This window comes from Macrotis lagotis, chromosome 5, assembly GCF_037893015.1.
Source record: "Macrotis lagotis isolate mMagLag1 chromosome 5, bilby.v1.9.chrom.fasta, whole genome shotgun sequence".
Classification (NCBI taxonomy): Eukaryota; Metazoa; Chordata; class Mammalia; order Peramelemorphia; family Peramelidae; genus Macrotis; species Macrotis lagotis.
The window spans coordinates 80,124,182-80,147,136 of NC_133662.1; the positions used below are offsets into that span (position 1 = coordinate 80,124,182).

General features: G+C 35.0%; 1 protein-coding gene across 1 annotated transcript in view; it reads right to left on the reverse strand.

The window, feature by feature from the left end:
• Nucleotides 1-12,314: 12,314 nt before the first annotated feature.
• Nucleotides 12,315-22,955, reverse strand: part of AKIRIN2 (akirin 2) — a 31,212-nt gene continuing 20,571 nt past the window's right edge. The window contains exons 3-5 of the mRNA XM_074187129.1: nucleotides 13,598-13,747; nucleotides 12,813-12,884; nucleotides 12,315-12,675 (exon numbers count right to left, since the gene is read on the reverse strand). Of these exons, the coding sequence (XP_074043230.1) occupies nucleotides 12,665-12,675; nucleotides 12,813-12,884; nucleotides 13,598-13,747 (233 nt within the window). The 3' untranslated portion in view covers nucleotides 12,315-12,664. The remainder of the gene's footprint in view (nucleotides 12,676-12,812; nucleotides 12,885-13,597; nucleotides 13,748-22,955) is intronic.

A 22,955-nucleotide genomic window follows, 5' to 3' on the forward strand; every position in this document is an offset into this window, starting at 1 on the left:
TTATTGACTTGCTGAAGTTGGTTTGATATCCTCCCCACCCTCCCGGCCTGTCCAACATTTGTTAAACTGATTTTAGTAGTTTGTGCAATGATTGATCATCACACAAGTGACTCATCAGTTATAAGTGTTCAAATAAAGGTTTTTAAGTAGTTAACTGTGGAAGCCAAATCAGTTCTTAATCTTTATGGATTAGAGAATGGGGAAAGAGAACTTATCTTTTCATAATTAGAGGAAATTCCAGGTAAGTAAATTCCCTTCATTAAGGTGAATGAACATCTTGTATAATTAGGATGTAAATTCCATGGGGGTAGTAACTATCCCACTTCTGCACACATCCAGAAGAAAGCAATATAAGTTCCCAAGGAACCACAGTCATGATCACACAAGATCTGGTATCTTCTACTTTAAATGAGATCTTGGAAAGCGTTATTCCAAAAGGCAAAAAAAGATAGGCAAGTCCTTGAATGGAAGAGACCTTTCATGTATTTCTGATGAAAAGGCCAGAATTGAGCAAACACTTTGAATGACAAGAATTTAAAAAAATTAATTTCAGCTCTTGGAAGAGACTGTAGGGCATCATAGTGCTCACATTCTAATAGTGGATGACAAAAGTATCCTTTCAGAACATTTAATATCACAGGTTATTGAGAAAATTCAGAAAAACAGAAGTCTTGAAGGGATTAGTTTTGTCTTTGGTGTCTGAAAAGAAAAAAAGAAGGGATGCATACTCTGGTGGTTAAAGAATTATGTCCCATAACTAGAACAAGTAAAAAAGATGTAAAAACATGAGGGAGAAAGGGTAGGGGTCTAGCCATCATACAGACTGTGCTCTTACCAGAAACAAGGTTGAACACATACACATACACTTCAGTACAAAAATATAGCAGGGAATGGGGGCTGCAGAGGGAGGATAATACTGGGGAGAGAATAGTCAAAAGCAGACTTCCTGGTCTTTTTTCTCCCTAATAGTTTATTTTTTCAAATACAAGTAAAGATGGTTTTCACCATTTGTTTCTGTAAGATTTTGAGTTCGAAATTTTTCTCCCTCCCTTTCTTCCCTCCCATCTCCCCAAGAAAGCAAGCAATTTGCTATAGGGTTATACATGTACAATCATGTTAAACATAATTCCACAGTAGTCCTGTTGTGAAAGAAGAAATCAGGGGAAAAAAATTGGGGGGAGCCATCAGAAAGAAAAAACAAGAAAATACTTTAAAAAACCTTAAAAGAGGGGCAGCTAAGTTGGTGTGGTAGATAGAGCACTGGCCCTGGAGTCAGTAGTTGTTGTTTCTGGTAAGAACTGTCTGTATGATGTCCAGACCCCTACCCTTTCTCCCTCATGTTTTTACATCATTTTACTTGTTCTAGTTATGGGACATAATTCTTTAACCACTAAGCATATGCCTCCCTTCTTTTTTTCTTTTCAGACCCCAAAGACAAAACTAATCCCTTCTCAAGACTTCTGTTTTTCTGAATTCTCTTGATAACCTGCGATAACCTTACTGAGTTCAAATCCAACCTCGGAAACTTAATAATTACCTAGCTGTGTGGCCTTGGGAAAGCCACTTGGAAAAACCTAAAAAAACAAACCCCCCCAAAAAAACCTTACTAGTATGCTTTGTGAACTGATGGTGAGCAAGATAGAGAAGAACCAGAACACTGTATACCTTAACAGCAACATGGGGTTGATGATCAACCTTAAATGACTTGCTCATTTCATCAGTGCAACAATCAGGGACAATTTAGAGTATCTGTGACATAGAATAGTATCTGTATCCAAAGAAAGAATTGTTGAGTTTAAAGAAAGACAAAAACTGTTACCTTTAATTTAAAAAAAGTTATCTTATGTAATTTTGCTATCTTTTATTTTTTCCTTAAGGATATGATTTCTCTTTCAACACATTCAATTTTGATCAGTGAAGGGAAGCGAGATTGGGGGGGGGGGAATTGTAAAATTAAAAAAAAATGGAAAAAAAGGTATGCTTTGATCTCATTCAGAATCCATAATTCGTTCTCTGAGTATAGATAGCATTTTCTTTCACAAGTCTTGAGATTGTCAAGGATCATTATGTTCTAACAGTATTGTTATAATATAGCAATAACGTAACAAAATATAGCTTTGTTTGTTTGTTACTGTGTAAAATCTTCTGATTCTGCTCGCTCCACTCAGCATCAATTCATACAAGTCCTTTCAAGGTTTTCTAAAATCTGCCTCATCATTTCTTATAGCACAATAGTTTTTAATTATATTCTGTACCATATAAGCTACATGTTCAGCCATTCCCCAACTGATGGGCATCCCCTGAATTTCCAGTTTTTGGCATCACAAAAAGATGCTGAAAACATTTTTGTTCATGTGAGTCTTTTTATTTTTTATACTCTTTGGGATACAGACCCAGTAGTGGTATTGCTGAATCAAAAGGTCAAAATATATGCACAGTTTTAAAGCCCTATGGGCATAGTTCCAAATTGTTCTCTAGAATGATTGGTTCAGTTCATGACTCCACGAACAATGAATTAGTATTTTAATTTTTCCAACATTTATCATTTTCCTTTTCTGTCATTTGATGGGTATGAAGTGGTACCTCAGTTGTTTTAATTTGTATTTTTCTAATCAATAGTAATTTAGAGCATTTTTTCATGATGACTATACATAACTTAAATTTCTTCATCTGAAAATTGCCTGTTCATATACTTAGATCATCAATTGATTGGAGAATGACTTGGATTCTTAAAAAATTTGACTTGATTCTCAGTATTTAGAAATGAAGCCTTTATCAGAAATACTGGCTGTAAAAAATGGTTTACCAGTTTTCTGCTTCTAATCTTCATTGCATTGGTTTTGTTTCTGTAAAAGCAATTTAATATAATCAAAATTATCCATTTTTTCTTTCATACTATTATCTCTTGTTTGTTCATAAATTTAAGGTAAATTTTTCTTGCCCTTCTAATTTGCTTATATTAAAGGCATTTATGTCTAAATCCTGTACCCATTTTTGACCTTATCTTGGTATAGGGTGTAAGATGTTGGTCTCTGCCTCTTTTCTGCCATAGCTTTTCTAGTTTTCCTAGCAGTTTTTGTCAAATAGTGAGTTCTTATCCCAGAAGCTGGAGACTTTGGGTTTATCAAACACTAGATCTCTGTAATCATTGACTGCTGTTTCTTTTGTACTCAATTTTTTTTCTTTTGTGCCTAATTCTTAATTCTTAGCCATTTTTGATAACTGCCACTTTATAATATAGTTTTAGATCTGGTATGACTAGGCCATCTTCCTTTGCATTGTTTTTTTCATTTTTGATCTTTCGCCCTTCCAGATGCATTGTTATTTTTTCTAGCTCTATAAATTTTTGGTTGATTGGTATGGCACTGAATGAAGAAAATTTAGAATTGTCATTTTTGTTGTGTTAGCTCAATCTCCCCATGAATATTTTATTTCCAAACAACTGGATCTGACTTTATTTGTGTGAAGTGTTTTGTAATTGTGTTCAAATAGTTCCTGATTTGTCTTGGCAAGTAAAATTCCCAAGCAGTTTATATTGTCTACAGTTAATTTAAATAAAATTTCTCTGTCTTGCTGCTGTGCTTTGTTGGTAATATATAGAAATCCTGATAATTTATGTGTTTATTTTATATGAGTTTAACCCATTATCTGATGAGTTTAATAGGAATAGGTGCTATATTTTGTCAAAAGATTTTTCTGCATCTGTTGAGATAATCATATGGTTTCTGTTTAGTTATATGGCCAATTATGCTGATAGTTTTCCTAATATTGAACCAGCCCAATCTCCCCAATATAAATCCCACTTGGTTATAGTATATTGTCCTTGTGATAAATTGCTGTAATCTGTTATTTAAAATTTCTGCATCAGTATTCATTAGGGAAACATCTATAATTCTCTTTCTGGTTTAGATATTAGCACCATATTTATATCATAAAAGGAATTTGGGGGCAGCTAGGTGGCGCAGTGGATAAAGCACCATAGAGCACTGGCCCTGGAGTCAGGAGTACCTGAGTTCAAATTTGACCTCAGACACTTAATAATTACCTATGTGGCCTTGGGCAAGTCACTTAACCCCTTTGCCATGCAAAAAAAAACCTAAATAAAAAAGAATTTGGTAGGATTCCACTTATTTAGAATTAGTTGTTCTTTTCATGTTTGGTAGACTTCACTTTTAAATCCATCTGGCCCTTCAGATTTTTTTCTTTAGGGAGTTCATTATGTTTTTGTAAATATTAATCCATTTTCCTTAGTTTGTCAGATTGGCAGTTGGGCAAAAATAGGTCATTTTAATTTCCTCTTCCTTGGTGGTTAATTCACTCTTTTTTGATACTTTAGAATTTGATTTTCTTCTATTTTTACACAAATTAGCCAAGGTTTATCTTTTTTTTTTTTTCGGAAAACCAGCTCTTAGTTTTATTCAGTAATTTACTTTGTTTTATTGTTTCTTTTGATTTTCATTTGATTTTCAGAATTTTTAATTTGTTCTTTTTCTAGCTTTTGAAGTTGTAGGCCTAATTCATTGATCTTTTCTTTCTCCATTTTATTCATTAAAGCATTTAGAACAAATTTGCCCTAAGAACTGCTTTGGCAACATCCCATAAATTTTTGTCTGTTGTCTCATTATCATTACTCATGAAATTTTTATGATTATTGTTAGAGTGATTATTTTGATTTCAATTAATTTTTAGTGTTTTTCCATGGCCTTCTTTTTTAATACTTCACAATATGAAAAGGATCCATTTAATATTTCTGCATTTGATTGTGAGGTTTTTATGCCTAAATACATGGTCAATTTTTATATAGGTGCCAGGTACCACTGACAAGAAGGTATATTCCTTTCTATCCCCATTCATTTTTCTCCAGCAGTCTAATCAATTATATCTTGTATAAAATTCTTTTCATCACATTAAGTTTTTTATTTTGTGGTTAGATTTATCTAGTTATGAAAGGGGAAGATTGAGGTCCTTCACCACTATAGTTTTGCTATTTCTTCACTTACATTTCCTCTTAAGAATTTAGAGGCTAGGGGCGGCTAGGTGGCATAGTGGATAAAGCACTGGCCTTGGAGCCAGGAGTACCTGAGTTCAAATCTGGCCTCAGACACTTAATAATTACCTAGCTGTGTGGCCTTGGGCAAGCCACTTAACCCCATTTGCCTTGCAAAAATACCTAAAAAAGAATTTAGAGGCTATAGCTTGGTGCATATGTTTAGTATTGAGTTTTACTTCATTGTAAATGCAAATTTACTTCATGTACTTTTTAGCAAGATGTTGATTGATAATCTCATTTAATTAGATCTACATTTGTTTTGAGATCAGGATTGCTACTCTTTTAACTTTGGCTAAAGTTAAAAGTGCTCCAGCCTTTTTACCTTTATTCTTTTTGTGTCTCTGTTTTAAAAGTGTTTCTTATAGACAACATATTTTGGTTTTTAATGCACTCTGTTCTTTACTTCATTACTGCTTTGTATTTTCAACATCCTATTTTCCTCATTTATACTTTTCTTTCTCCTTAACACCCCTATACTCCTTATTCTGACAACACCTTCTTCATTCTGCCATCCCTTCTATCAGCCTTCTCCTTCCTTTTAGTTTTTATAAGGCAACAGGGTTAAGAGACTTGCCTAATGTCACACAGCTAAGGTAATTAAGTGTATGAGGTCATACTTGAACTCAGGTCTGTAGCCAACTAAGTATATAGAATAAAGGTTCAACCAATATTCACGCTCTCCCATCTTTCCCTCTGCCGTACTAGTTCTTTTGCATCTCTTCATGTGATAAAATTTACCCTATTCTCCCTCTTTCCTCTTCTCTCATTACAATCCTTTTTTTGACTTTTTTTAATCATGCCATCAAAGTCAGTTTATACCCACCACCCTCCATGAATACTTATAACTGCCCTAATAGATTCAGATCTCAAGAGTTACTAGAATCATCTTCCTTGTTTAGGAATGTAAACAGTTTAACTTTACTGTTTACCTTTTCATAATTGAGTCCTGAGTTTGAAAGTCTCCTATTTCAATGAATGTCTATCTTCCCTGAAGATTATGTTCAGTTTTACTGGATAACTGATGCTCGGTTGTAGTCCAGGCTCCTTTACCTTCTGGAATATCTTATTTCAGCTCCTCTAATCCTTTAATGTAGAAACTGCTGGGTCTTATGTAATCCTGACTTTGGCTTCTTGATATATGAATGGCATCTTTCTGGCTGTTTGCAACATATTCTCCTAGACCTTATAATTCTGGAATTTGGCTGGATTATTCCTTGGAGTTTCCATTTTGGGATCTCTTTTAGGAAGTCATTGTTAAAAAAGACTTTTACCCTCAAATTCTAGGGTATCAGGGCAGTTTTCCTTGATAATTTCTTTAAAGATTTTGTCCAGGCTTTTTTTTAAAATCATGACTTTCAAGTAAGCTCAATAATTCTTATCTCTCCTAGGTTTTCCAGATTATTTTCTTGAAATTTTTGATTTTGACTGATTATTGATATCTCATAATCATTAGCTTCTACTTGCCCAGTTCTAATTTAAAAGGAATTATTCCCTTTAAACTTTTTTATACCTCCTTTTCCATTTGGCCAATTAAGCTTTTTAAAGAGGTTTTTTTCTTTAGCCAATCTTTCTTTTCCCAGCTATTTCACTCTTACATAACTTAATATTTTTTTGAATTTTACAATCCCCCCCCCCAATCTTGCTTCCCTCCCCACCTGTCTTTCAAGGCTTTTGGGGTTAGAGACCAATCCATATTCCTCATTGAGAATTTGCATTTTGACACAGTTGTCTCTTCTGAATGTTTTAATTTTCCTTGTCACCATAGTAGCTTTCTGTGGTCAGGACTTTTCCATTTTTTTGCTCTGCTCCTAGGGCACAGGGGGCATTGTCCCAGGCTTGTTACTCTAGGGGCCAGGGACCTAGTTGTGCTGGACTGGGCTGAGGTCTTACTGCTAAGCTTTCTGTACCACTGGCCTGCTGAGCCAGGATGTGGGGCCTTGGCTGCTGATCTGAGTTGTGGCTAAGGGCTTCCCACTAACTTTGTTACATTGTGCTGAGCTGTGCTTCCCTTTTACTCAAGGTAAGGCAGACCTTTTCTGAAGTCCTAAGTTTAAGATAAACTGGAAAATTGTTTATTCTGCCTTTTTGTGGCTTTTGTTGCTCCAAAATTAACTTAAGAGGCTTGATATGTTTCTGAGAGAAATAAGTCAAGTTTAGGCAACTTACTGGCTTTTCTTTCCACCATCTTAAAAACTTTCTGGTCTTAAAAAAAAGAAACAGGGAACACACTAGAATCTGATGGAATTCCTTTGTCAGTTTTGGAATGACTTAATAAATTATGGTATGCAAATATATTGGGCCCCCCAAAACAACAAGATTCAAGAGATTCTTAGGTAAGAAAGTGGTGCAGTTAAGTAAACAAACGAACAATTTTAAGGAAGGCAATATTGTAGGTGCTATTTGTATACTATTATCACAGTTTATTAAGATCTGGATATTCTCAGCTTTAGTGTACTACTTAACCCTTTCTCATATACAACCTATTCCTATACCAATAATACAAAGAAAGTTTACTTTTAATGGAGTGACAATAATCAGGTGCTAGTCTCTGCCTCTAGCATTATAAATTCCCTCTAAATAACAAATCCTTCCCCCAATTATAGTCACTAAAATTAAAAAACACCATCAACCAAGTCCTTAAAACCTCCCCCTTTGTAATATAGTATTAATGCCTTAAGCTGAAATTTTGGAATGAATATTATAGGATGAAGATGCTTCAAACTGTGATCCAGGAAGATCAATAAAAATCAACCAAGCAATCAAAATCCGCATTATCACCATTCTGAATAGTGCTGAATGAATGTCATTTACCTTACTCAATGCCAATAGCTGGAAACAGTACCCTTGCCCAAAAAACAACTCCAGAACATCAGCTATGCAATATGTGGAAAGGTCATTTTTTATTATGAATATCAGTATAATGTTAAATATTCCAATACAAGACTCCTGTATCAGTAAACATTTTCCCAAAAAAAAAAAGACAGCTTCAATCAACATTCAAAGCACATCACATTCAGTAGACCCTATAGTTTTCTAAATCAACAAAGCTGTTTGTTAGTAGACTACGTAATCTTATATCCTAGATGAAATGGTACAGTAAAACCCCAGCTATCACAAACCTTTGAATAGAGCTGAAGGTTTACCCTTTTTGATAACAAATAATTCATTTTAATCTGTATTTTCCTATCTTCAATAGCATATGGAACACAATTTAATTTTTTGATGGTTCAGCATCATCATGAACTTCTATTGTACCGTGCTATAAGTATATTAGTGATCTAAAGGGTGGGGGAAGGCTGATGGATTAAGTTGAAACAATAGTTTTATCAAGCAGGTTTGATAAATCTATTCTTGGTATCAGTGGGTTTAGCTGTAGTGGTTCCCTCTTTACTATATCTTTTAAAATTTAAAAAAAAATTGGGGAGAGGGTTAGAAACCAGTTAATCAAGCTTATTAGATGTGGGTGTGAAATGGGCTGATAAGGGATTTGGGGAATTTTATTTTGGCTACTCCGAAGCCACTTTTAGTGAGGCTGCCAGATAGCAAAATTCCTTATAGATATTACTTTTTACTAAATTCTACTTGAATCTATGAGCCATTACAGCAAGAATCTGTTTTAGGAAACAAGAACTATATATCTGTATGGACATGGACTATAAGGCTGTGCATAAAGTGGTTCTATTTTGGTGTAACAATCAACAGCCTTTAATAAAAAACAAGACTGTCTCAGAAATGTCTTATGCTAAAACAGTCTTATCAGTGTAGAAAGGATTTCAGAATTATCTTAAATGTACAATGTAAACTTCAGTCATTTCATTTAATAGAGCTGACATTCTAGATAAATTCTATCATATAAAGGCCTAGTTACAAATCCCAGATTGTTGTAAGGTCAATATTTGAGTAAAAGTAAAATGCTTTGGTGTTGCTAAGAAACTACTAATATTTTAAGAGGAAGTAGGATAGAGCATAAGATTCTCAAAGTTTGTTTTTTCAAGTTCAGTCCCAGCTTTTTATCCCTGTAATCTGTTGCCTAAAAGTTGAAAAACCATATGCCTAAACATATGAAACAAAAGTAACCTTTGTACAATATTAAGTAGCCTAAATAATGTCCAGGCTACTAAAATTATTTCCAAATAAAGAGTTCTCAGAGGTACTGTAGTAGGAAAAAACTCTGAAGTGAAACCACTAAGACTGGGACTCTGGCTCCAAGCCTTTGAAACTGAACATGTCAACAAAGGAGGGCACAGGAAACACTCAAAAGGCTTCTTGGTAGAGAGAGTAGGATTTGGCATCTCCAGACCTTGGTTCAAATCCTAGTGCTGACCTAGGCAAGTACTATCTCTCTGACCCAACAGACTCCTTTGTAAAATGAGGCTTGAAGCTTGATCTTACAATCCCTTCCATCTTTAAAAAATTCAGTGTGTCTGTGGAAGTTATACCTGCTGAAATTCTTACTCCATGATTGAAATGTTTGTATTTCTTTGAAAATACATTCCCATGGTAATGGTTAAACTTTATCATTTTCTCAAGTAGAGTTTTATTATACCCCTAACCACCTCTTTGTTCTGGATTAAAGTGGAGAAATTTAAGTACCTGATAGCAGAGATAATTCCTTCCACAAAACTACTGAATTAATATTGAATGCAAGCCTTAAACATGATTAAAATAGCCACATGAATTAGGAGTCATCTAATTTGTTCTTGGAAAGTATTTGAGACTAAGGTGATTTTTTTAACTATTAAGATATTAGATCAAATTTGGAAGAGATCCAATGTCCTTACCTTACAGCTAAAATTTAGTCCTTTTTAAAGGGTTTTTAGCAGCTTAGCCAAGGTCAAACATGTAGATGCTAAAGAGGGGGGGAAAAATAGAAGAGGCACAGTTGGGTATAAAACTGTATAATGGAAAAGGTTGTGATGTTTAATTATTCCAGATCATTACCAGACTACCTTTTTTAGTCTTTAAAAGTCCAATTTGATTTATTTATCCAAATATTAGCTGATTTTCATTTCAGAAATGAGACAATTTCCTATTTTCACATTTGGTCAAGGTCAATTTAGTTTTGGCAAGTTTTCATTTTAGAAACAGGTACAAAAGTCTATCTTCTCCATGGCAGCTTATCATGACGGGGGAAAAAAACGAACCATAAATCTTAACTAGAGATCAAGCCATTCAATTTGCCTGGATTCCTTCATTTATGATGAAGTAGAATTATAATTAAACATATTTCAAGAATAAGATATTCTAATTAATGTTTTGAAGGGTTTATCTACTAAGTGTTTGAAAAAGTCAAATAGTAGTCTACTTACTTGTCTCTTGTGTGGTAATAAAAGTATATATAGGGGACTGGTTTGAATTAATACTGAGGCCAAGAAATACCCTGGAAGATGTTAGAATAAATCCCTGAGATTCATATGCTTTGTGATTGACTTCTCCCTCAAAGGCAACTCCTACCCCCAACCCCCCCTTGACCCCTAAACCCTTGACCCCCCCAAAAAAGAATATTTGAGTGTTCTGGTTAATTAGGGTTTTATGGCACTAATTCACATTACAGCAACATAGTTCTCACAGCACCATTTGAGAGTTCTAAAAGGCCATGGAAAGCTAAATTTTAAGTTTGCTTTCAAAAAATCCAAAACTGCTTGCCAGTGTGCTACCTATAATATCTAGATATGATAGGCCTTAGTAACAAGAATTCCTTCTAAATTATTAACAGCACTCTAACTAGCTATTAAATTACTGGCCTGTCATAAAAGTAATTCCAAAGAAAATACTGTTTCATACAAAACAGGCCTGAGAGGAAGGGGGTGAGGGTGGGGGGTGGGGAGTGAGGAGTGGGATAGGTAAGGGGGAAAAACTTTTTTATATTGCATCTACTGAAATATCTGGCCCATCACTAGAAGAAAGTATGTTCCCTATTCAAATCCCATTAAAATCATTTCAAAGGGAATGCCCAAATTCTGTTGCTTAAGAACAGGCCATAAGCTGAGAGTTGATCAATGTTTTTGTTCTATTGAAATTTCTTTGCAGTGAAATTTGATTTATATATTCTAATAAAATCTAAAATGTAATATTAATAATGCTGTGACCCAAAAAGTCATATCATTCCTTGTGGAATAGGGGAAAAAGGAAGGAAAAAGGCACTGGTTTTCCTTGTAGTGAGATACCGGTGTCTCCCTGTATCAAGTATAAAAAGTAGCCCTATTTTAATAATATTTTAATACAACTGTGTTGGCACTGAAATTCCAGATGTGAAAGAGGATTTGGTGATTAGAAAGCAGGATGAAATAACATTTTTAGCCACAGCCCAGGATCTACGTATTTACCCTTCCATTCATTCCCTCTTTTTTCCCTTTAGTCTTCATTAGGTTACAACCAATACTTTTCAAATATTAATGAAAAATAAGCCAGGGGAAAAATGTACAGAATCAAATACATCTCTTTGCCTTGTCATAGAAAGCACATTTTAAAAAGTAAGCTGCACTTCCAATATTTCCAATAGTTAACCCATTTTCAAATATTTATAACCAAATGTATTACTGGAATTTAGCATAATGATTTCTTCCTGGCATGGCTTTAAAACAAAAAAAAATTTTAAATCCTAAAAACAATAAACTGTTCATGCCAATAACTAATCTTCAAAAAAACCCCATACTTTTTCATTCTACTAAAATTTACAATTCTGCAGCAAAGTGTAAACTGCAATTAAGTGCCAGTCAAATCCTACCCCTGCAGTCAGGTGAAAAACTGCTTCACAACCAGAAAACAACTCAGTCACATTTTAAACAGTTACACTAAATCATTATTGATTACTTGAGATAAACTTCATTCTCTGAGAACTTCCAGTTCCTTCACTTAGGTAATGCTTTGTATTTCAAACACTAATTTTATCCATTCACTGCACAAAGCCCATCTGCACATTAAAAACAAACAGACTAGAAGTAAATGTTTTATTTTTCCAACTAAATTCCAGTACTACAAGGGCAGTAAAACAATGATACACTGAAAAAAAATGCAGCAATAAACATTTGTTAAAGACTGATAGAATAAATAAAAACTACAAAAACAAGAAATCATATAAACCCATTCTTACCCCCCCCCAAAGTCCTGGAATACAGAAATGCTCTCCTTCTTCACTATTTCACAGATAGTACTGCGGGCTATTTGCTTAATTGTCCTGGGATTACATTCTAAGTTATTAATGACGGGTTACAGCTTGGTTGTAGTGCACAGTTATTAAAACCACACTAACTTCAATCCGAAGTGTCATTCTACAGTTTTATTTACACAACCAATGAAGGGCATTTTCTAGAACACCAGCTTTAATCTTTTTGAAACATATCATTAACATAAGAAGCCAAATTGTAATGATACAGCAAATGAGGCCACTGGTATTAATACAGGTAGCAACAGTCCACATCCAGGTGGTATTGACATCAGGGAGCACTCCAAAATCAGTTGCTGCCTAAGAGTGGTTGCCACTGACAAAAGCTTGAAATAACCTGTGTTCACAGGGGAAGGGGGAGAAATATGGCATTACTGCAAGTCTTAACTGGGACCACTTGCAGCACCTCAACAGGGAACTGGGCAGCCCACAAATGCAGAAAACGTGATTCATGAAACATCTGAGGAAAAAAAAAAGAAAATTAATGGAATCATTTCCCCCAAGAAAACTGATCATCTATAGTAAACACACCATCATCCCCACCCACCAAAAATCATATCCCATAAATGTTTTAAATTAAAATATCTAAATACTTACAACTAGCAGGCTGTTCTCCATATCGTCGCATTATTTGATCATGCGTAAATTTCACAAATGCATCGTATTGTTCTACAAATAGAGCAAGAGGTAATAAATGTCAAACTGCAATAATTTACAAAGTGATCCTTTCCAAGTTAATGTATTTTCCCCCTTCGATCAAATTTTTCTGCAACAATTCTAAATATCAAAATTTGAATAAATGGTGGAAAACGCCATCATGAAAGGGCACTTTTTAAAAAAATTTTAGGCAATGGAGTTAAGTGACATGCCCAAGGTCACACAAGCTAGGCAATTATTCAGTCTGAGGCTGAATTTGAACTCAAGTCCTCCTGACTCCAGGGCCTTAGTCTATCCACCATGTAGGCTTGAGCAAAGTAGTAACTCCTCTCAACCTACAATTTCTTCTGTGAAATCTTACAACTATAGAGAACCTAAGGTTTTCTCTGAGCATTAATGTTATATTCTAAATGATCTATAGATAACAATCTACTAAATGAACATTTTCTAAAAACTTGGGTGGCCAACATTTGAATATATAAAACTACAAAATTCTTAAGCACATCAACCTTCCAAAAAAATTAACTACTATAGGTTATCCTTGTCATGAAAACCAAAAAGCAGGTGTTTCCAACCTTTGCCCCATTTTCTATAGGCATAACCTTGTCAACATTAATATTTTGAATACCTGAAAATGTCTTTCCTCCCTAAAACATCTGCATATACTTTCTAGAGCCAAGAGCATAAGATGAATTTATAAGAAAAAATGTAACAAGCAGACATACCTGCAAGTTTTGTGGTCAATATTTCTTCATACTCTTCACGAACCTTCTCTTCACGTTCTTTCAGCAAACGTTCACAAATCATCCCAACCTGCCTTAGAGTAAATAGGGGCTGTTCTTTTTTTAATGGTGATGATGCTGCAGATGAAGTGCCTATGTATAATGTATGAAGAAAAAAAGACAATTCAGAACCACAACAAAAAAAGAACCTTTAAGTATCCTAAGGAAGTCCTGGTTCTAACCAGTTGCCAATATAAAAATGGTCTTTTCCAGTTTCCAGTTTCCAGAGGTTCTTTGAAGTTCTCTATGTTGTTGGGAATTTTATTTTCTTTTTTTTGGTTGATGTTTGGTATTAAAGAATCAATTCTGGATCTATATACCAAAATCATGGCTATAAATTCTAAGATTTAAAAAGTACTAATACTATTATTTATTTGGCATACATATAAAAAAAACCACTGCCAATATTTATGGTTCAACACAGAATTTGAATTATTTGAATTAATTTGAATTATTTTGAAAACGTTTTTCAAAACTGAGGAAACACTAGCAAGGTGGGAATGGTAGATGAAATTTTGTTATAGTTTAGTCCCAAAACATGCCCTCTAATCATCCAAGTCCAAGGATTTTGTGGTAAGATGTTTCAAGCATGTATCATTACAATGATTCACAAAACTATTTCTCTGAAGGTTCATAATAAACATGTTATCTCTCTCTCTCTCTCTCTCTCTCTCTCTCTCTCTCTCTCTCTCTCTATATATATATATATATATATATATATATATATATATATATATAGATATGGATGAATATATCCTAAGAGTTGGGAATGTTACCTTCAAAGTAAGACCTTTCTTTATAAAATGAAATGTCTGTTTAAAATTAGCAAATGAGAAAAAATTCAGTCTTAGCTCTCTTATGCTCCCCATGGTAGGTAGCAGCACCTGCTGTCATTCCTTTCCACCACTTCCCCAGAGTCTGCAGAACTCTCTATTTCCCTAGGCTGCCTTAAGCAGACTTTTTCTTGGCTTTCTTAATCAGAATTCTGTCTCAGCCATTTTTTAAAGTTGTTATAGAGGTGTCTCTGGCTGAGTGAAAATGTGGCTTTTAGTCTTCCATCCTGATTCCACCCAAAATCATGTCTTTAATGATATAAAATTACTTTAAAGTATGAACTAGAAGTTCAATTCCCCTAAAAATGTATAATATTTTAGTTTCTTACAAAAATTTGGAAGCACAGGAACTATGCAAAAAGTGCTAAAAAAGAGAATGAACAACTTTATAAGAGAGAACACTACTAAAGAAAATAACTCCTTAAATATTAAAATTAGCCAGATGGAAGCTATTAATTCCATAAAACATCAAAAAAATTCAGTCAAAAGAATGAAGCATTTCTTATGAAAAACACCTAACCTAGAACTAGACCTAGAGAAATAAAGAAAAGAGCATAGACATAGTACCAGAAATTATAAAGGAAAAGGACCCATATTTCTCTACCCTTAATTACTAAGTAGGAACCAAAAGAATCCATCAGTAACCTAAAAAACTGCCAATATGACACTCTAAAATTAATGGAAAATATAAGCAAGTAACAAAAAAGGTAAAGAATTTGAATAGTATGGAATCAGTCAAGATCACATTTATATTTCACATCCACTACCATAAAAGAGACAGAGGGCTTGGAATATGATATTCCGAAGCAACAACAAATAATAGCCAAGAATAAACTGTCTAAAACTAAGAATAATTCCCACATGGGCAAGATTTTCCAGCAATTTTTGATGAAAAGATGAGAGTTGAAAATTAGAAATTCAAACACAAGACTAAAGAGAAGCATAAAAAGGTAAACATGAGTGGGAAATCCCATGGAACTTAAAAAGGTCTAAGTGTTTTACATTTTACATTTTTAAATGAGAAGGTACACATGTAGATCCCTCAGGGTTATAATCACTAGGGCTCTTAGAGAGTGGCCTCAGATCCACACTCACTTACTACCTGTGTGACCCTGAGCAAGTTACTTCACTCAGTTTGCCTCAGTTCCTAATCTGTCAAATGAGCTGAGGAAAGAAATGGCAAGCCACTCCATTATCTGCCAAGGAAACGCCCCAAATGGGGTCATGAAGAGTTAGATATGACCAAAACGACTGAAGAACAAACAAAATTAGAGTATCTTGATGTTTAACATTGAATAATGATCTAAAAAAGAAAAAAAAAAGAATGGAAGACTGGGAAGGAAAGGCAGCATAGGAAAAAGGGGATAAAGAAGAGGGAAAAGGTGAATATATCTCATACAAACAGGGTACAGAATAGAATATAAACAGTGTAGTTAAAAAAATAAAATTCATCTTCTGTAAGTAGATAAAGGAAGGCCATGTTTGGAAGCAAAATAGATTCATGAATAGAGGATTTAAAAAAATAAAGGGATTATGATGTTTGTCCTTCATTTCAAAGAAGAAAATGACATCAGGGTTGTGACAAGTACATAATTTGGACTTGAGTGCTGTGCTAAGGCACCAGGCCTCACCTCCCCCAGTCACCTGGATCCAGTGGCCAAATATGAATCAGGAAGACTGGCCCTGGATGTGAGGCAGTCAGGGTTAGTTAACTTGCCCAAGGTCACATGCTAGTTAGTATCTGAGGCCAGTGATCCATCCACTGCACCACTCAGTTGCCCTGAACTGAGTAAAGGAACAAAACTGAGAACACGGAAGAATGGCTCTTTTTATTGCTGTAAGACGGACGTACGTACGTACACACGGACGGACGGACGGACACACACACACACACCACCATATTGATGCCTTAAGCCAAAGCTCCAGTCATTCCACCATAATGAAAGACTCCATAGTATCACAGGAACAGGACTTTAGGAAACGTTATACTGGAGGCTTGGGGACTAGAATAGATGTTCAAATAACACAGTCCCCACTATCTCCTAGCTATTTAAACTGGTTGGCAGGCCCATGGCTCCATAATAAACCTATAGTCTCCTGAAGGTTGATGGTGTGCACAGGCAAGGGAGTGCTTATCTCTTACCACTGGGCCCCAAGAGAGGTGGGCATAACTTAAGTAAAATGCTAGTGTGACTAGATCTCAGAGGCAGCCTCCCCTTGCCCAGAAGTGACATGAAAGAAAACCCTGGGGTGGGATCAGGTGTGTGCCAACTCTAGCCTTGGCTGTAAGGAAACTGAGAAAGCCACACGTACAGGTCTGCAAATGGGGTGGAAATTGCTATTAAGGATTTAATTGGAACAAAGGGACTTCACACAAGCCAAAGTTTGAGGCTTTGATACAGAGAGGACAAAGGAGAAAGGACAATCCCAAGGGAGGATGAGTTAGGTGTGTGTGTGTGTGTGTGTGTGTTAACAAAGACCCCAGAAAGCCCATCCATCACCCAGTCCCAAGTAGGGTCTTAACTTGGTGCTTTCACTGGCATTGTGGATGGTCCAGAGCAGCTGGCTCTGCTGCCCCAGTTCCACCTCCTCTCCTAGGCAGAAGAGGCAACCAGCCCTTTGCAGATGGCCTCATGGCTCTTGGCTGAGGCCCCAGCTGAGAGAACCCAGGTTGAGAGACAAGCCTCTTACTTTCCCCCAGACCCTATCCCCTCATAGCATCTCAGGAGCTAGACAGACCCTCAACGGCAGGGAGATGAGCCCAACCCAGATCTAAAAGGATTTCACTTTTTTTTTTAGATTCCAAGCAGATTTTAGATTCTGAGTACTCAAGCTTTCCAAGGAAAGAGAGGCCAACACCTCCAGAGGAAGTTCATCCCCATATACAACATAGACTTTTGAAGAAAAGGTCTATGAAAATAGCATGGAGGGAATCTTAACTCTAAATATGATAGTTTTACCTATAAAATTGATTAGAAACAGTATCTCAGAATATGTGGTCTATAATAAATATATGAAACAAACAATAACAAACCACAATCTATTCTGTTTCAGAATAAGAGAAGGCAGAGTGGCAGGCTTTAGATTGGAAAAACATGGGCCAAGTGCCCACACACAGAAGTTCCACCCAGTGCCCAATCCAGGGAAACTGGCAATGGAGAGCTTTGAGGAGCCCAACTAGCGCATGTGCTTTGTGCATGCGCTACTGGGTACAGGAGGATAAGATTAAAGTTGCAGGATATAAAATAAACCCTCATAAATCCTCAACTTTTCTATACATGACTAGCAAGATATAGCAGGAAGAGCTAGAAAGAGAAATCCCATTCAAAGTAACCTTTAATTTAGAAAAAAAAAGATCTTATTGTCTGATCTTGTTATCTCTTGTACTTTTTGTTTTCTTCTTAAGGATATGATTTCTCTCTCATCACACTCAATTTGGATCAATGTACAACATGGAAACAAAGACTGACAAACTGCTTTCTGTGGGGGGGGGAAATTGTAAAACTCAAATAAAATCTTTAATAAAAAAAACTTTAAAAAAGGATGTACAACAGGCCATACATTTGAAAAAAAGTCCAATTAAACACCAAAATAGAATACTGAAAAAGAGATTAGCAAAATTGAAAGTTTTTTAAATGAATAAAAGAGCTGTTTTTAAAAAAATAAACCACTTGCTTATTCAGTTTAAAAAAAAGAAAATCAAATCAGTACTGAAAATGAATAAGGCAATTGGTAATGAGGCAGAAATAAAACAATTAGGAATTATTTTGCCCAACTATATGCCACTCAAACTGAGAGAAACAAATGAAATGATTTTTAAATACAAACTGCTCAATTTAGCAGAATAGGAAATAGAATACCTGAATAACTCAATCTTACAAAAATAAAAGACAAAATATACAGAGTCCCTAAGAAAAAAAATCCCAGGAGCAGATGGATTTACAAGTTAATTCTACCAAACATTTAAATAAGTAATTCCATTATTATATAAATGATTTAAGAGGTATTTAAATGGTAAAGGAGGAGTCCTACCAAACTCTCCTATGAGATAATACAGTCACGAAATCTAAAACAGAGAAAGAAAACTACAGACCAATTTTTTAAAATACAAAAACAAATTTTAAATAAAATACAAGGTAAATAAGATTATTACAACAATATCACAAAGATTTTATACTATGACAAGACTGCATTTATACCAGTATGAAAAACTAGTTGATCAGGAAAACTATAAAAATAAGTAACCATATCTAACAAAACCAGTATTATTTGAACAGATGCAGAAAATATGACAAGATACAATCACATTTCTGTTTAATAAAACAAAAAAAGCGCATAGGAATGAAGTGTTTCATTAAAATAAGTAGCATATATCTGAAACCTAAAACAAGCATTATAAAGGGGATAAGCTAGAATCCTTTCCAACAAGATTAGGAATGAAGCAAGAATATCCAATATCACTATAATTGATGCTGTACTAGAAATGCAGGCTATAATAGTTATTATATATCAGAATGCTTTCTATCGGGGGGAGGGAAGGAAAAACTCATAAAACTCAAAACCTTGCAAAAAAAATTGATTGGTAAAAATTACCTTTGCATGTAATTGGCTAGCCATAGCAATAAGAAAAATGAAGTATAATTAATGATAAAACATTCACTTTTTGCAGATGAGTTTACCAGGAGAAACTTTGAGGCAACTAAAAAACTAATTACTGACTCCAGCAAAGTTGCAGGATATAAAATAAACCCACACAAATAATCATTTCTTGATGTTATCAACAAAATTCAGAAATTAGACAAAGAAAACAATTCAACATAACTACAAACAATATAAACTATTTGGGAGTCAATTTGCCCAAACATGTGCAATAACTATTTGAACCCAATTAAAAAAACACCCCTCCCCAAGACAGATCTAAGTAAGTGGAGAAATATGAATTGCTCGTGGATAGGTTGAGCCTATAGAATAAAAATGACAATAGAACCTAAATTTACTTATTCAGTGCCATGCCAAACTACCAGATTACCGTAGAGAATTAAAAAAGAATAAAAATAAAATTCATCTGGAGAAAAAAAGGTCAAAAATATCAAGAGAATCAAAGGGGGAAAAAAAAGGGGGTAGTCCAGGTGTGCCAGATCTTAAACTATACTTACTACAAAGCTATAATCAAACCAACTGGGTGCTAGGGTCAGAAAATTGTGCAGTTGATCAGTGAAACAGATTAGGTGTACAACATTCAAATGTATGAAGTAATCTAGCTTTTGAGATACCCAAAGATCCTAGTTATTGGGGCAAAAACTCATTATTTAACAAAAACTATTGAGAAAATTGTTAAGTCAGGGGGCTAGGTGGCACCGGCCCTGGAGTCAGGAGTACCTGAGTTCAAATCTGGCCTCAGACACTTAATAATTACCTAGCTGTGTGGCTTTGGGCAAGCCACTTAACCCCATTTGCCTTGCAAAAAAAAAAGAAAAAAAAGAAAAAAAGGAAAATTGTTAGTCCAGCAGAAACTAGGCAGAGACCAACATCTCATACTGCATTCCACACTAAGTTTCACACTATGGTTTAAACATAAAATGTGGTATCATAAGCAAATTAGTGGAGCAGAGCAGAAATTAGGTTTCAGATTTTAGATAGAGGAAGAGTCCATAATGACCAAATGAGAGACAGAGGTCCAAAGGAAATGAAATGGATAATTTTGATTATAAAAAATTAAAACCTTTTTAATCTATGCAGGTAAAATTATAAGCAGGAAACAGGAGGGAAAAAACCTTTGCAGCAACTTTTCTGATAAAGTTTGCATTTCTAAAATAGAGAGGGAACTGAGTATAATCTACAGGAATAAAATCCAATATCAAATGATAAGCATAGGCAGTATTTAGAAATCAAAACTATCAAAAGGCATATGAAAAAATGCTCCAAATCACAATTAAACAAGAATTCAGAACAACTCAGAGATACTTCTTCACACCTATCACATTTGAGTAAGAAGATCAAAAAGAAAAATAAATGCCAGAGGGAATATGGGAAGACAGAGACATTAATGGGCAGTTAGCTACTCTAGTCATCCTGGAAGCAATTTGCAATTATTGCCCAAAGGACTGTGTATATTGCTATGGATCCAGCAACTCTGGTACTAGAGCCAAATTATAATAATCAAAAGAAAAGGACACAAGTACAAAACTATTTCTAGCCGCTCTTTTTGTGGTGGCAGAGAATTGGAAATGCCTATCAAATGGGGAATGGTTAAACAAGTTACAGTAGTTCAATGTGACAATACTATGTTATGAAAAATGAGGAGTTTCTGAAAACGTGGGAGGAAGGACCTGTATGAACTGATGCAAAGTCAAGTAAGCAGAACTATTAGAACAGTCTACACAACAATACTGCTGTGAAGATAATTAGTTTTGAAAGACTTATTAACTCCAACCAAAGGATTCATGATGGAACTGCTACCCATTCCAGATAGAACACTGATGGACTTAGAGTGCAGACTAAAGCCTCCGTTCTTTTTTCTGGTTTTCCCCTCTACCTCCCCCACCAGCAAATTTGGTTAAAGCAGAAATTGTTTCGTATGACTTATTTATAATGGGTTTGCGTTTTTCCCCTTCTCTTGGAAAGTGGGGAGGGAAGGAATTTGGAATAGGAAAAAAACAAAAATCAATAGTCTCTTAGGCTTTAAAAATAAAAACCACCCACTTGAATAAAATTTCAATGGAAACAAATTTAAGATATATCATGAGTCCCTGAATTAGAAAGGTATAAAGAACCTGACTCTAGATCAAAAGCTCTATGCCTTACTAGTCTAAGCTCTGTGGGAAATGGGGTTTATCCTTTATAACAACTACATAAGGTGTTCTGATAATTGTTATATTAATGCATGTAATAATGATGGTTTTGTGGGCTATTATATATCTAAGTTATTTGCCTCTATACAAGTGAATTGACTTTTTGTTTTTTCTGTCTGCCTGTCACTATTTTTTATTTTAAGGCAGTGGGGTTAAGGGCACATAGCTGGGCAATTATTAAGCATCTCAGGCTAGATTTGAACTCAGGTCCTCCTGACTCCAGGGCTGGTGCTTTATCCACTGTGCCCATCTAGCCTACCCCCTGCCTATCTCTATTAATGGACCTTCCTAGTTAAATCTTTTATAACTAGCTACTAGAGAAAAAAATCTGTGCCATTTTATTCAACATTTTGTTTTCTAATTTATTGATAAAAAGCATTCAATATAGTGCTGTGAAGATTCTGGATTTCATTGTTGGGAAAACCTGTACCCAAATCCTAACTTTGACACTTAAGGGCTATGTGACCTTAAACAAAGCACAACTTCACAGTTCACTTATGCAGTTTTCCAAGGCTCTATACTCTTGCAGAGAAGGAGCTTGCTTATACTTCATTTCCTCAACTAAGATTTCCTCTCTATAAGGAAATTCATTACAGGTCTAGCTTCTAACCCTATGCCTACTTCTGGGGACTGACAATGCCCAGTTCAGAGAAAGAAATGCAGTTTATTTTCAACTCCAATTTACATTACAAAAAAAAAGCACACCAAAGAGTGACAGAACTGATCATACTCCTTGACCTATACAAATACCAAGTCTATATCCAAAAGAAATCAAAAACCTTTTAACAGGTCTTTTTGTAGTAGCAAAGAATTAGAAATCAAGGAGATGCCCATCAATTGGGGAATGGTTGAACAAGTTATGATATCTGAATATTATATCACGTACTACTGCTCTTTAAGAAACCATGAATGATCAAACTCTAGAAAAGCATGGAACAAATTATGGGAACTGATGTGGAGTGAAGGGAGCAGAACCAAGAGAACATTGTACACATGAACAACAACATTATGAGTTGATCAAATAAATGAATACAGCTCCTCTCTGCAGACCAGAGATATAGGACAACACTGAAGACCTATTATGGACAATGCCATCCACATCCAGAGAAAAACAAACATAACAAAAAAAGCTACAAAATCTGAATGGACACTTTTTTATGTTCACTTCTTTTTTCTTTTAAAGATTTTATTTATTTTTAGTTTTACAATTTTCCCCCTAATCTTGCTTCCCTCCCCCCAGAAGGCAATTTGCCAGTCTTTACATTGTTTCCATGGTATACACTGATCCAAATACACATAATCCTTAAGGAAGAAACAAAGTATAAGAGATAGCAAGATCAGACAACAAGGTATCAAGTTTTTTTCCCCCTAAATTAAAGGTAATAGTCCTTGGTCTTTGTTCAAATTCCTCAATTCTTTCTATGGATCCAGATGATATTCTCCATCACAGACAGCCCCAAATTCATCAACCCCATGTTGCTGTTAGGGTGTACAATGTTCTGGTTCTGCTCATCTCACTCAGCATCAATTTATGCAAATCCCTCCAGGCTTCCCTGAATTCCTGCCCCTCCTGTGTTCCATGACATACATATACCAGTTTGCTAAGCCATTCCCCCA